The sequence below is a fragment of the Danio aesculapii genome, chromosome 11 (assembly GCF_903798145.1).
Source record: "Danio aesculapii chromosome 11, fDanAes4.1, whole genome shotgun sequence".
Lineage (NCBI taxonomy): Eukaryota > Metazoa > Chordata > Actinopteri > Cypriniformes > Danionidae > Danio > Danio aesculapii.
The window spans coordinates 1,240,630-1,256,480 of record NC_079445.1 but is presented as its reverse complement, the minus strand read 5'-3'; the positions used below and the strand labels follow the sequence as shown (position 1 = coordinate 1,256,480).

General features: G+C 38.5%; 2 protein-coding genes across 4 annotated transcripts in view; both read left to right on the top strand.

Moving 5' to 3' along the window:
- iars1 (isoleucyl-tRNA synthetase 1) overlaps positions 1-4,330 on the top strand; it is a 72,393-nt gene extending 68,063 nt beyond the window's left edge. For both annotated transcript variants that reach the window (XM_056467808.1, XM_056467807.1), the window contains 3 exons: positions 240-377; positions 539-691; positions 2,520-4,330. In XM_056467808.1, the coding sequence (XP_056323783.1) occupies positions 240-377; positions 539-691; positions 2,520-2,599 (371 nt within the window). In that variant the 3' untranslated portion in view covers positions 2,600-4,330. The remainder of the gene's footprint in view (positions 1-239; positions 378-538; positions 692-2,519) is intronic.
- Positions 4,331-8,594: 4,264 nt separating this feature from the next.
- The window catches only part of atp2b2 (ATPase plasma membrane Ca2+ transporting 2), a 159,917-nt gene continuing 152,660 nt past the window's right edge, over positions 8,595-15,851 (top strand). Inside the window, exon 1 of one of the 2 annotated variants that reach the window (XM_056468477.1) lies at positions 8,595-8,671. The gene's annotated coding sequence lies outside the window, so the exon portion shown is untranslated. Of the gene's footprint in view, positions 8,725-15,851 lie in introns of both variants that reach the window. The other variant, XM_056468478.1, reaches the window with a different exon arrangement.

Sequence of the window (15,851 nt, the reverse complement as noted above, 5' to 3'; positions counted from 1 at the left end):
CCTGTGAAGTGCTTTGAAATGTTCATCTTTATTCCACGTTTGACCTAATCAACCGAATCACTAACAGAGGGCGGGACATATTGTAGCTCCTCCTCTTTTTTTAAAGGCAGTCAAAAGCGTCAATATGTGTTAATGTGTTAATGTGTGTGTGTGTGTGTGTATGTGTGTGTGTGTGTGTGTGTGTGTGTGTGTGTGTGTGTGTGTGTGTGTGTGTGTGTGTGTGTGTGTGTGTGTTCCAGCACTCAGCAGCAGCACTGATCTGCTGTCTCTGAGCGGCAGGACTCTGACTGTGAGCTCGAGTCCTGCAGACGTGAGCAGCTCCGAGTCTCTGCTGTGTCCGTATGTGAACCTGCAGCTCGTCAACGCCAGTCCTGCAGGTGCGTCTGCTCTCACACACTAAACACACACACACTCTCACAGAAGACTATCTGCTCTGCTCATTTAATCACTGTCTATGAGGCTGTTTCTCTGTGGAGAGCTGAATGTAGGTCCCCATGTGTCAAGCAGTGTGTTTTGATGTTGTTGTGTGTGTGTGTAGAGTGTCAGACTGGGGACGTGGCGACGCTGCTCCTGATGAACCCTGAGGGTAAAAACCTCCTCCAGTTCTCAGATCTGCTGAAGGAAACCGCTAAAGTGTTCGGTCTGAGAGGAAGAAGACTGATGCTCTACACTGATCCACAGCTCACTGCAGGTCTGTGTGTGTGTGTGTGTGAGTGTGTGTAGTAGCTTTAGTCTGAATGGCGAGTGAAATGACTGGCGTTAAAGTGTGTGTGATGAATAAAGTAAAGAGTGTTGAAGTAAGGAAAGTGATTTCAGGCCTCAAGGAGCAGTGAGGAAAACAGAGGAGAAGCCAGAGCTGATCCTGACTGCAGCATCCATCATACTCTAACACACACACACACACCCACACATACACACTTAAACACTCACTTAATTATATATACACACACTTAAACACACATACACATACTTACACACATACTTATAAACACACACCCTCAAACACATACACACATACACGAATACACACACAAACACTTTGACACACCATCACACTTTTAAACACATACACAAACACACACACACACACACACACACATATACATAAACACACACACGTAAAAACACATACACACTTATAAACACACCTAAAAACGCCCATACACATGCTTATAAACACACACACTTAAATATACACACACACACATACACTTAAAAAAACACTTAAACGCTCACACACACTTGTACACACTAAAACACACGCACACACACACACACACACATTTTAACACACATCACACTTTTACACACACACACTTTAACTCACACGCACGCACACATTTAAGTGTGTTTTTAAAATGCTCAAACACACTTAGACACACACACACACTTAAAAACACACATTTAAACATATACATACTTAAACACACACATACATATAAACACACACACACACACACTTATAAACACAAATACTTAAACACACACTTAAAAATACACACTTTAACACACAGACACACACATACACAAACATACGCACACATTTTAGTGTGTTTTTAACACACATGCTCAAGAACACACCTAGACACATATACACACTTAAACACACACTTAAACATATACACACTTAAACCCACACACACTTATAAACACAAATACTTAAACACACACTTAAAAAATACACTAACACTCAAGCACACACACACACTTTAACACACAGACACACACACACACACATAAACAAACACACGCACACATTTTAGTGTGTTTTTAACACATGCTCAAACACACTTAGACACACACACACACACACACTTAAAAATACACATTTAAACATATACACACTTAAACACACACATACATACTTATAAACACACACACACACACACACCTATATACACAAATACTTAAACACACACTTAAAAATACACAAACACTTAAGCACACACACAAACATTTAAACACACAGACACACACTTTTAAACACACACATACAAAAACACACGCACACATTTAAGTGTGTTTTTAACACATGCTCAAACACACTTAGACACACACACACACACACACACTTAAAAACACACATTTAAACATATACACACTTAAACACACACATACATACTTATAAACACACACACACACACCTATATACACAAATACTTAAACACACACTTAAAAATACACAAACACTTAAGCACACACACAAACATTTTAACACACACTTTTAAACACACATACAAAAACACACGCACACATTTAAGTGTGTATGTTTTTAACACTTAGACACACACACTTACGCACACACACATGAACACACCCTTAACATAAACCCCTTCACTGATAGATTACTCCAGCTCTGCGTAACTCTAATGTGGAGCCTGATGTAACATTTACTGCTGATTTTACAGTTCAGCAGATTCACTCGTGTCCTACAGAGAGGATGACCAATAATCACACTTAATAATATAAGATCAATAATACTTTGTGTGTGTAAACCTGTGTGTGTGTGTGTGTTTCAGAGCTGAAGGCGCCCTCTATGAAGACTCTGAACTCGAAGACGCTCTACGTGAAGGTTCTTCCAACAACAGCGGAGGCGTAACCGTAAAAACATCATCACGTCTGTGTATCCGTGTACTGTCAGTCATGTAGAGGGGAAAACTATTAAATAAATCAAACAACAGCAGCTGACCGACTCTTACATCACAGTTTGAGCATTCAGACACGCTTCCTGTTACTGAAACACTGCTACTGATGCCTTTACAGAGGGTTTGACTTGCTTCTAGTCCAAATATCTCACAATTCTTAAAGGGCCATGACCCCCCCCCCCCCCCCGTCTAAGCAGGGTGTTTTCACACCTCTAGACTGAAAAGAGTCAGGAAAGTGGGAGAGTCCAACTCTGTTTAGGTGGGAGTGTCAAGTGGTGAGGGAAGTGATCGCATGAAAAGGGGAGTTTCAGTATGTGCACTACAGCTGCTTTTCACAGAGGCAACACAAACACAAACGCAGGGCAGATAGACAGTGACTACGTTTACATGGACATCAGTTATTGAATTATTTGCATTAATCTGAATAAGACAATAATATGATGAAGGTGTTTACATGAGTTCCTGTCATGATCCCATTTACATGTTACAGCACATAATTCGATTAACGCCATCGTGTCAGCACGCTATCCACATTTCCTCTAGAGTTTCATGTCATTTTGGGTGTTTCATTCTTAATTTGTCGACTTTAACTGCAGTTTGGCACTTTCACTTTCATTCATGGAAAATATTCCCTCTATATGCCGTTGCTTTGTTTAGGAAGGCAAGGCAAGGCAAGTTTATTTATATAGCACATTTCATATACAGTGGCAATTCAAAGTGCTTTACATAAACAGGAATAAAAGAAACAAGTATAAGAGAAATAAATATAATAATAAAATAAATAAGCATAAAAACAGATCAAATGTGTTATAAAAGAATGAAAAAGAAGAGAAAAACATAATAGTGCGATCTGTGGGAGGTAGCACAGTGCTCATTCAGTACAGGCACAGCTACACAGATGTGTGTTCAGGATTGATGTGAATGTGCCTAATGTTGGAGCACATCTGATCATTTCTGGAAGCTGATTCCAGCAGCAGGGGGCGCTGTTAGTAGCTGAAAGCTGATTCACCCTGCTCTGACTGAACTCTTGGAGTTTCTAGTTTATATGATCCTAAAGATCTGAGTGATCTGTTAGGTTTGTATTCAGTGAGCATATCTGTAATGTATTGAGCTCCTAAGCCACTTAGTGATTTATAGAGCAGTAATAATACTTTAAAATCTATTCTGAATGTAACTGGGAGCCAGTGTAAAGACCTGAGGACAGGTGTGATGTGCTCTGATTTCCTGGTTCTGGTCAGAATTCTGGCCGCAGCATTCTGGATGAGCTGCAACTGTCTGACTGTGTTTTTGGGAAGGCCAGTGAGGAGGCCGTTACAGTAATCCACCCTGCTGCTGATAAAAGCATGAACAAGTTTCTCTAAGTCTTCACTGGAAACAAAGCATCTAATTCCTGCAATGTTTTTGAGATGATAGTACGCTGATTTACTGACTGCGTTGACATGACTATTGAAACTCAGATCGGACTCCAGAGTCACGACTTAATTCAGACTCGCTCCTCAATCTGGCAACCTGTGCTTGCGTTTGTTTTGGTCCAGGAATGCAACACCTAGTTCAACCACTGGGTGTCAAACTCACTGCACCTTTAAGAATTGGTGGATATTTAGACTAGAAGCAAGTCAGAAACTCAAAGTAAGAAAGTCCATCAGTGAATACTTTTAAATAAATCTCGAGATGCAGAAATAAAACCTTTGAATTCTTCTTTTATCATCCAAATCTTCAGAATCACGCCGCAGTGATGTTTCTTTACCTTTACATCCAGAAGAGGTCACATTCATAAGGGGTTTAAACACAGTTGTGTGTCAGCAGTGTGTGAATATGTCCAGCCTCTAATGAAAAACATGAATTAATTGTTTATAATCAGACTTGATCAAAACAGTCTCTGATCGACAGTCTGTTCGAGCGTATTGCACTAGTATAATAATCAGCGGGAGATCAGAACAATCAAATCACATTGCCTGACGGCTTCATTTCTATGACTTCTTTATATTGCTTAATATTCTAGAAAGAATACCTTTGAGTGAAGTTTGTCGAGGGTTTTAATAATTAAAACATAAGGGAGAAATAGCTAACATAATGTGTGTGTCCGAACTGAAGCAGAACGTCTTCTAGAGCTGGGCTGTCCAAAGTCGGTCCTGGAGGGCCGGTGTCCTGGAGAGTTTAGCTCCAACCCTAACCAAACACACCTGAAGCAGCTAATCAGGCTCTTACTAGATATACTAGAAACTTCCTGGCAGGTGTGTTAGAGCTGAACGCAGCAGGACACCGGCCCTCCAGAACCGAGTTTGGACACCCCTGTTCCAGAGCAAGAATCTTGCATTTCAATATTTAGCCGTTGTTTTACTGCTTACAGATGGTAAATTCATTTATTCACTGCAAAAATGCTCCAGGTCTCGCTTTTAATCCAAATATCTCAAACATTTTAAATCATTCTTTCATTTTCCTTTGGCTTAGTCACTTGTTTATCAGCGGTCGCCACCACGGAATGAACCACTAACTATTCCAGGATATGTTTTACTCAGAAGATGCCCTTCCAGCTGCAACCCAGTTCTGGGAAACACCCATACACACTCATACACTACAGCCAGTTTAGCTCATCAATTCCCCTATAGCGCATGTGTTTGGACTGTGGGGGAAACCGGTGCACCCGGAGGAAACCCACACCAACACGGGGAGAACATGCAAACTCCACACAGAAACACCAACTGACCCAGCCGAGGCTCGAACTAGCGACCTTCCTACTGTGAGGGGATCGTGCTAACCACTGCGCCACCGTGTTACTCACCTAACATTGATTTATTACCAGGTAAAAACTACTAAATTGAGTTTGTCCTTAAATCAATAGCTATAATAATCTAAAAATTTAATTATTTAGCTTAACTTTGACTATTTTTGTGCTGAAAACAAGACTGTTTTGCTTGTCTAGAAAATGCTTCTTAAAGATGTTTGGACTAGAAACAAGACAAAAACATGAGGTAAGAAAATAATGTTTTGCTATTTGATACTGAGTCTATTTTTGCGCTATTCTGTTAGATTTTCACTGACAGCCCAAATTGAACCTTGTTTAGCAAAGATGTTGTCTATACTTAGACATATATTAGGCTTCTTTTAAACACAAATAAAGCTAGCTGGGTGTTTATATCCACGTGTCGCCTGTATGGCCACACAGACGGGTAAAGCGTCTCCAGATGGGTTTGTCAAGCTTCAGGCATTTTCAACATGATTGTGTGTAGATCTGAAAAACACAGAGACTTGGTGGAGATCATCAGCTCATCTGCAGTGGTTCCCAATCCCAGTCCTGCACATGTTTGTATGTCTTTACTTAAAACAACTGATTCTGATCATCAGCTCGATAAGAGAGATTCATGAACTCATGTGTCAAATAAGAGAGACATACCAAATGTGCAGGGTGGGGGGAGCTACTGTTTTAGTGCACTCAAAAAAATAAGTAATCGGTGTGGCTTCATTTAATCACCTCACACATTTACTGAGAAGATATTTAGAAGAATGCTGGAAACCTGTAACCGTTGACTTCCATAGAATTTTTATATAATCACCACAATGGATCAAATAGTATAGTAGTTGTTACCATAGCAACTGTAGAATCACCACAACAGATGAACTACTGTAGTTTGTGTTACCGTAGCAACTATAGAATCACCACAACAGATTACTGTAGTTGTTACCAAAGCAACTATAGAATCACGACAACAGATTAATTACTGTAGTTGTTGTGTTACCATAGCAACTGTAGAATCACCACAACAGATTAATTACTGTAGTTGTTGTGTTACCATAGCGATTGTAGAATCACCACAACAGATTAATTACTGTAGTTGTTGTGTTACCATAGCAATTGTAGAATCACCACAACAGATTAATTACTGTAGTTGTGTTACTATAGCAATTGTAGAATCACCCCAACAGATTAATTACTGTAGTTGTTGTGTTACCATAGCAATTGTAGAATCACCACATCAGATTAATTACTGTAATTGTTGTTGCCATAGCAACTAGAATCACCACAACAGATTAATTACTGTAGTGTTACCACAGCAAATAGAATCACCACAAAAGATTAATTACTGTAGTTGTGTTACCATAGCAACTGTAGAATCATCACAACAGATTGATTACTGTAGTTGTTGTGTTGCTATAGCAATTGTAGAATCACCACAACAGATTAATTACTGTAGTTGTGTTACCACAGCAACTAGAATCATCACAACAGATTAATTACTGTAGTTGTGTTACCATAGCAACTGTAGAATCATCACAACAGATTGATTACTGTAGTTGTTGTGTTACTATAGCAATTATAGAATCACCACAACAAATTAATTACTGTAGTTGTCGTGTTGCTATAGCAATTGTAGAATCACCACAACAGATTAATTACTGTAGTTGTCGTGTTGCTATAGCAATTGTAGAATCACCACAACAGATTAATTACTGTAGTTGTGTTACCACAGCAACTAGAATCATCACAACAGATTAATTACTGTAGCTGATGTGTTACCGTAGCAACTGTAGAATCACCATGAATTACTGTAGCTGTTTTGTCACCATAGCAACTGTAGAATCACCGCAACAGATTAATCACTGTAGCTGTTGTGTTCCCGTAGCAACTGTAGAATGATTACAACAGATTATTTCAAGTACTTTACTATAGTGTCATTCAAAAACACAACACAGTATTTACAGTAAATTACTATAGTATTTTTTATATGGTAACACAAAACAAACAACATTATTTTCATAGAACAAAAAAAGGAATCATTTGTTTAAAACAGTCAGAAATAATTGTGTGGTTTCTGCTGATTAACAAGAGCTGAGATTCGATTCATCTTTTGACGGTGTAGATGTGTGAAAGCAGTAAAGTTGCTGGAGAGCAGAGGCTCCTCTCTGGGCTCTTCTCCTCATGTTCCAGCAGTGTTCAGACATGCTGCAGAAAGCTGAACTCTCTCTCTCTTTCTCTGTATGTTTGTGTGTGTGTTTGACTGAGCGAGTGAATATTAAACACACCTTCACCATCTGTGTGCTCAGCATCCCACTCTCTGAAGTCACTGGAGGAGCTCAGAGCGGCCCAACACCATCTGCCACACACACACACACTCACGTACATACACAATCACACTCTTACACAAACATTCACGCAGAATGGAGAGAACATGCAAACTCCGCACAGAAACGTCAACTGTCCCAGCCGGCACTCGAACCATCGACCTTGCTGTGAGGCAACAGCGCTACCCACTGCGCCACCGCTCCGCCCTGGCTGCAAATCACTGAGTGCATTATTCTTTCTTTAATCAAAGAGTGTGTATTCAGCATCAGTGAAATGGCAATCATCTAGAAGGGTGTGCGTGTGTGTGTGTATGCGTAAGTGATTTTGTGTGTGTGTATGTGTGTGAATTAATGAATGTTTGTGCACATGTGAGTGTATATGAATGAATATGTGTACAGTGCATGTGAGTGTGTATCCATGAGTGTATATGTATGTTTATGTATGTGTGTGTGTGAATGAATGTATGTATACATGTGTGTGTTTGTATGCATTTGTGTATGTATACATGTAAGTGTGTGTATGAATGCGTGTGTATGTATGTATGTCTGCATTTGAATGTGTGTGTATGTGAATGTATGTATCTGTGTATGCATGTGTGTATACGTGTGTGTGTGTGTTTGTGTGCATTTTTGTATGTATGTGTGTACGCACGTGAATGTGTCTGTGTACATGCATATTTATGTATGCATGCATGTGTGTCTATGCATGTATGTGTGTGTCTATGTATGTATACATGCGTGTGTATGCATGCATGTGTGTGTGTGTCTGGGTGAATGAATGAAAGTTGTCTCTGTGTGTATGTGTGTGTGCGTGTAGCGAGAGCCGCTTTACCCCTCAGGGAAACATACAAGAGACGTAATGGAAAAATCTCTGGCAGTGGAGTGTGTGTGTGAGAGAGTGTGTTTGTGTGCGTGAGCGCGGGTCTGCTGGAGCTCCGAGAGCCGCACACCGAGCAGCGCTGCAGGTGAGTCCGATGCTGGAGCTCCTCTTCTCGGCTTCACCAGCTGACGACACACGGTAAAATCACGCGCACGTGCGGAGGATAATAACAGTAAACGAGCACAGTTTAATGTCGCTGTGTGCTTGTTGATGCTTGTGTTGTTGAGTATCATTTGCTATAATGGACATAAGTCATGTTTAGATTAATATGCACCTGTGCTCGTTTGATTTAGCTTATGAATGTGTGTTTATGTGGTGGTGTTATTTCCGTTTTGAAGCCATATTGTGTGATATTAGTAGTCGTACAATGTTGATATCTGAAGGCATGGTGCTGATTTGTTTTCGTACACAGTGCTGAAGAGCATTTATCAGAGCATGAGGTCAGACATTTGAGAAGTTTGTAGGTTATACAGCAGTGTGTGTGAGAGAGATGAAAGCTTGAAATGAGTTTCCAGAATAAGATTAGTAAATTTTTTTTTAAATAAATGTCTGGTCAGAACAAGTTTGAAGCTTTATATGTTGTAATATTGAGGTAAAGTTGGTTTTATATTTACACATTCGCTTAGTGACAACGTGTGACTCGCTCCCTATATTGTTTACCACGGTACTTTGAAAATTCGGTCTGAACTCAGATGTAAATATGACATCAAAACAACATTATTTGATTGTTAGTTAACATTATCATTATCATAATGATAACAAATAACATCAGCTAGTTATTTGACTGTAAACAATGGTGTACTTTGATAGTCATTGGCTGATAATGTGATTTCTCTATTTAGAATTAGCAAACAAAACTTTTCTGACATTATATTATTAAGGAGAAAGTCTGAATGTGTGAATATAAAGACAACTTGAGCTCTCAGAATGATAATTATTATTATTATTTTGTAATAAATGTCACGTGAGAGCATGTCTGAGGTTTTATATGCTGTAATTAGTGTAATTCCTTCAATTGTGGTGAAAATGTGTGTTGAAAAATAGTTTGTTTTGCTTTTGGCAGACATTTTGATCAAAAGCAGCTTAGGCTACCTTTCATTGTGTGCTTTTAATTAGGTCATGCATTTCTTGGGGATTGAACCCGTGACCTTTAGTATTGCCGGCTTTGTGCTGTACTTCTCTAAAAGAAAATTGCTGTGTGTGTTACTTAAATGAAACCTCACTAAGGTCATTTTACTACACTCTAACCCATACATTGGGTTAAATTTTGTCCTATAAATATAATTTAAAAAATTAACACATCAGTTGGTTTAGTTCTTAATAAACCCAGAACTAGTGGGTTGCATAATCGCCTCACAGCAAGAAGGTCGATGGTTCGAGCCTTGGCTGGATCAGTTGGTGTTTCTGTGTGCAGTTCTCCCCATGCTGGTGTAGGTTTCCTCCGGGTGCGTGTGAATGAGTGTGTATGGATGTTTCCCAGGGATGGGTTGCAGCTGGAAGGGCATCTGCTACGTAAACACGTGCTGGATAAGTTGATGGTTCATTCCGCTGTGGCGACCCCTGATTAATAGGGACTAAGCCAAAAAGAAAATGAATGAAACACATTTATTCTGAGCTCTACTTTATTAATTTTCCTTCAGCTCAGTCCCTTTATTCATCAGGGGTCGCCACAGCGGAATGAACCGCCAACTTATCCAGCATATGTTTTACACAGCAGATATAAACCAGTATGGGAAACACCCATACACACTCTTACACACACACACACACACACACACACACACACACACACACACACACACACACACACACACACTACGGCCAATTTAGTTCATCAATTCCCCTATAGCGCATGTGTTTGGACTGTGGGGGAAACCGGAGCACCCGGAGGAAACCCACGCCAACACAGGAAGAACTGCACACAGAAATGCCAACTGACCCAGCCGGGACTCAGACCAGCTATATATTAGAGAATAAATGATGATCTGAAAGGGGATTCAGTTTGAAATAATGAAAATCTTGTCGTCAAACGTGTAGAATCGAGTGTTTCGAAGGACAACAGGAAGGATTGAAGATTTCATCTTGATAATTAATGAGTATTTTGGGGTCAAACTGTGATCCTTTAAGAGAGTCTTTTAATATTCCATCATATTATTCTTGCTTTAAATACAGACAGGAGTTTTGGACATTATTATGTAGATATATATATATATATATATATATATATATATATATATATATATATATATATATATATATATATATATATACACAGACATTTGTTACTCACTGAATATATAGATTTCAGTATAGCAATAATCTCTGCCTCGTCTCTATACTAACAGCCTTCTCTTGGTTCTCCAAATGTTTTGCTTTTGTTTGTTGAGAAATGAATGAATGACCTCTAATTAAAACGACCTGCCAAACAATATCAGCTAGGGACGTCCTGCAATAATAGTTATTGATTTGTTTCTGCGAGAGATTTCCCTTCAGTCTGTGTGTCGTGTGTGTGTGTGTGTGTGTTTTCCATCAGAGGGTTTCTGCAGCCTGTCTGCTTTTTCTCATTGATCCACAGATTTACACGACTGCTCGTTTTAGTAGGAGAACATGGATTTTCTGTAGGCAGATCCTGACATATTCACACTGAGGATTATTGATATTCATCGACTCACTGCAAAGAAAGCTTTTCATATTTAGAGTTTCTGTCTTGTTTATCTATTCCAAACATCAAGAGTCTTAAATCATGTAGACAAGTGCGAATTATAGTGTTGTTTTCAGAAATAATGAGTCAAAATGAAGTGAGTTTTTCATTAAAACAAGCTGAATAATCTGTTTTCCTTCTGAAATAGCATTATTCTGCTGACCCCACTAACAGACTATTTTGCCTCTTTAATGAAAAACTCGCTTCATTTTGACTCATTATTTCAGATATCAAGACAATGGCTGCGTCCGAAATAGCATACTTCCATACTATACAGTACACTAAAATCAGTATGCGAGCCGAGTTAGTGAGTCCGAATTCACAGAATTCGAAAATCAGTACGCGAGAAATACCCGGATGACCGACTACTTCCGGCGAGATAGTGCTCATCTCCCATGATGCCTCGTGAGAGAATTCATGAATGGGAGTGAAGCGACGCAACTGATGCAGGTAGGTCACGTGACAATGACAAAATGGCGGATGTAGTACATCTGAGTTCCATTCATACTTTTCACATTCATACTGTACACGTACTTTTCTAACGGCGGTTTCGGACGCAGCCAATATGTTTTGCTTGTCTTGATTCAACAATATTTAGATATTTGGACAAGAATCCAGATGAAAACTCTAAATAAGAAAAGCATATTTTGCAGTAAATACTATGGTTGATTGAAGGTGCAGTAGGTGATCTGCCTAAATGCTAACCGGTTAGCATAATATCTTTCAGACACTGTCCCTCCCCTGCTGTCCAAAGCCACGCCTCCTGAAATCACAAACACGCTCATTAAAGATGACAGAGATCCACTAGATCATGTCATTCACCATTTAGAAAACTTTACAGTTCTTTATAGTACTACAACTCTCAACAAAAAACTATTATATCTAGCATGTTTCAGTTATGCAGTTAGCAAGCAAAACTTGTCATCACTCTCTCATCAGTCTCATTCATCAGTCACACTCTCTCACATGCTTTGTCCTAAAGCGACTACTGTATGCTTAGTGGTTGGCTGGCGGCGTGCAGGATTTACACTTATTACTAAACCATACTTACATGCTGTTTCAGACTGAATATTCAGAGTTAGCGGTAAACAATATAGTGAGCGCTTCACAGGCTGTCATTGTTCAATAATGAAGCAATGTGAATATAAAAGCAACTTTAGCTCAGGCTAGGTGGAATAGCGCTGTTTACTGATGTTTTGTTGTTAAACTAAATAAAAAACTACATTATCGATGATGTAAAAGGACCGTATAAAACTGAAAATAGTCACATCAATCTTTCACTGGAGGATTTGAGTGGCTGAACAACACTTCTGTGCATATAACCCATTCATAACAACACCATCTACATCAGCTCTGTGTGACTAAAAGAGTTGTACATACTTCAGCCATGGTGTCGTCCTTCCTCCAGCGTGCAAAACTAACTCCAATATTGATTCAGGATTTTACAAAGTTTTGATTCAGCATTTGTTTTCAGCGCTGTCACTCGTGTCCACGATCGGTGGATCTGCATGAACAGAGATGCGCAGTTGTACAAATCTACATTTGACAGACAGTTTGAGCTACTTATCAGAGGTATAGAAATTATCAAGCCCGACAAATTTTAATTAGATGAATTTTTTAGTTTTATGCCTCACCCAGAATATAAAACTACACATAAACACATTTAGATCATTTACTTTAATCAGTACTATTGGAATGTGAAGAGACTTTCAATCAGCACAACAACACATGTTTCAGAAGACAATCACCTACTGCGCCTTTAAGGCCTTTGGTTGAGTTTTTGATTTCCTCTCTCTGCTCCCCACACTTTCCTGTCAGTACTCTCTACTGTCCTATCCATTGAAGGTGAAAACCCAGAAAAAAATAATTATAAAAAAAAAAAACATGCTCATCCATGTATAACCAAAATGTTTACGATATTATTACGCGGCTCTCTGGAATACTTGATTCTGATTGGTCAACCATGACAATCACCGATAACACCTGGTTAAACTAAAACATAAGCTCATTTGATCCACTTCCAATCATTTTGGTTTTTAGTTAATATATAGCTTCAGTTATGATGAAATAATTAAGTGTCATTTTCATCTTTGTTGTGTGTTTACTCTATTCTATTTTCTGTATTATTTGTATTTTGGTTATAAAAACACATTTAGTGTGTGTCTCTGAGTTCTGGTCAACTCTGTTACTGTGATATTTGCTGTGATATACTATGATAGTTGCTATGGTAACACTACAGTAATTGATCTGTTGTGATTCTATAGTTGCTATGGTAACACTACTACATTTATCAATCTGTTGTGATTCTGTAATTGCTATGGTAACACAAGTACAGCAATTGATCTGTTGTGATTCTATAGTTGCTTTGGTAACACAGGTACAGTAATTCATTTGTTGTGATTCTATAGTTGCTATGGTAACACTACTGCAGTAATTGATCTGTTGTGATTCTGTAGTTGCTATGGTAACACAAGTACAGTAATCAATCCATTGTGGTCATTCTACAGTTGCTATGGTAACACAAGTACAGTAATTGATCTGTTGTAATACTGTAGTTGCTATGGCAACACAAGTACAGTAATTGATCTGTTGTAATTCTATAGTTGCTATGGTAACACTGCTACATTTATCAATCTGTTGTGAAACTGTAGTTGCTATGGCAACACAAGTACAGTAATTGATCTGTTGTGATTCTATAGTTGCTATGGTAACACTACTACGTTTATCAATCTGTTGTGATTCTGTAGTTGCTATGGTAACACAAGTACAGTAATTAATCCATTGTGGTCATTCTACAGTTGCTATGGTAACACAAGTACTGTAATTGATTTGTTGTTATTCCATAGTTGCTATGGTAACACAAGTACAGTAATTGATTTATTGTGATTCTATAGTTGCTATGGTAACACAAGTACAGTAATTGATTTATTGTGATTCTATAGTTGCTATGGAAACACAAGTACAGTAATTGATCTATTGTGATTCTGTAGTTGCTATGGTAACACAACTGCAGTAACTGATCTGTTGTGATTCTGTAGTTGCTATGATAACACAACTACCCTAGTAAATAAACAAATGACCCAATACTGTAATTTTGTAATCAGCTATACAATACTACAGTTGACCACAGTTTACTGTAGTAAAAACTACTGTAATGTTCTGTACTGTAGTATTCTTCCTAACTTCCAAATTATAAACTAGAACCACTGAAGAGGAAACTGTTGGGCAAACTGTCCTTTTAAATGGACTTTGACCAATTGCAGTGTAAGGTGCAGGAGAACATGCTCTGCTAGCTCCAGTAATTAAACTGTTCTGCATGCATGATTGCAGTAACCACGGCTTATTTTGGGTCTATTCTTAGGAAGTCCGCATGCAATGAATGACAGAGCATGAATCAAAGAGTCCAGACCTTCAGCAGGTGACAGATTTATTTCATGCAGATAAGTGTGTGTGTGTGTGTGTGTGTGTGTGTGTGTGTGTGTGTGTGTGTGTGTGTGTGTGTGTGTGTGTGTGTGTGTGTATCTGTGTGTGTGAATTTCTTTCTTGCTTTCATTAGACTCTGATTAACAAGCAAAATAATGTGCCAGTGGTGTAAGAGAAATAAACTAGTTTTTCTTTTGACGTAAGATTATTTCCCTTACCCCATTAACAGATTATGAATTAATTTTGACTCATTATTGTCTTAAATGCTTCTTGATTTAAACATTTTTCGATAATTGGACTAGAAACAAGACAAAACTCTAGTAAGATAAGCATCTTTTGTAGCGTAGACTATTAATAGAGTAGAATAGTGACAGACAAATACTAGAAATGCAAACACTATAACACTTAATCATCTACCGACAGGGGCGTAGCAACCGGGGGGGACGGGGGGGATCTGTCCCCCTCACTTTTAGAGACAGACCATTTAGAAACAGGTGAATAATAATTATATGAACGTATGATCTCATATAGCCGTCCCCCCCACTTTTAAAATGTCCGCTACGCCTTGTCTACCTAACATGCATTTATATTAAATTACCGATTCTTGTCTAGAATCGCTCTGTACACAGGGTCCTGAAGCCGTCACAACATCCCTGTTTGAAGGATTTTCATCATATTATTGTTTTTACAATAATTACAAAGATTATGTTCAATAGATTACTTAATTGAATGTGTGTTATTATTCAAAACTGTCTCATTAAAGGATTAGTTTTCAAAAAATAGTATCCTGAAAGTGCAAAATGTACATTTAAAAAGGTTTTGCTGCTTGTTCAAATTATTCATTCATTCATTTTCCTTCGGCTTTGTCCCACAATTATTCATCAGGGATCACAGAATGGACAGTGGAATGAACCGCCAACTAGTCCAGCATATGTTTTACACAACGGATGCCCTTCCAGCTGCAACCCAGTACTGGAAAACACCCAAACTGCCCCTTGTTCAAAATACTTATTTAAAATGAGTAAAACAATACAATTCTTGGGGTCTTTTTTTTAAAAAGACAACTAAAGTGTTTTATGTTCAATCAACTTAAAATTGTAAAAACCATAAAGTAAACTTAATCGATTTGTGTCAGGAGGAC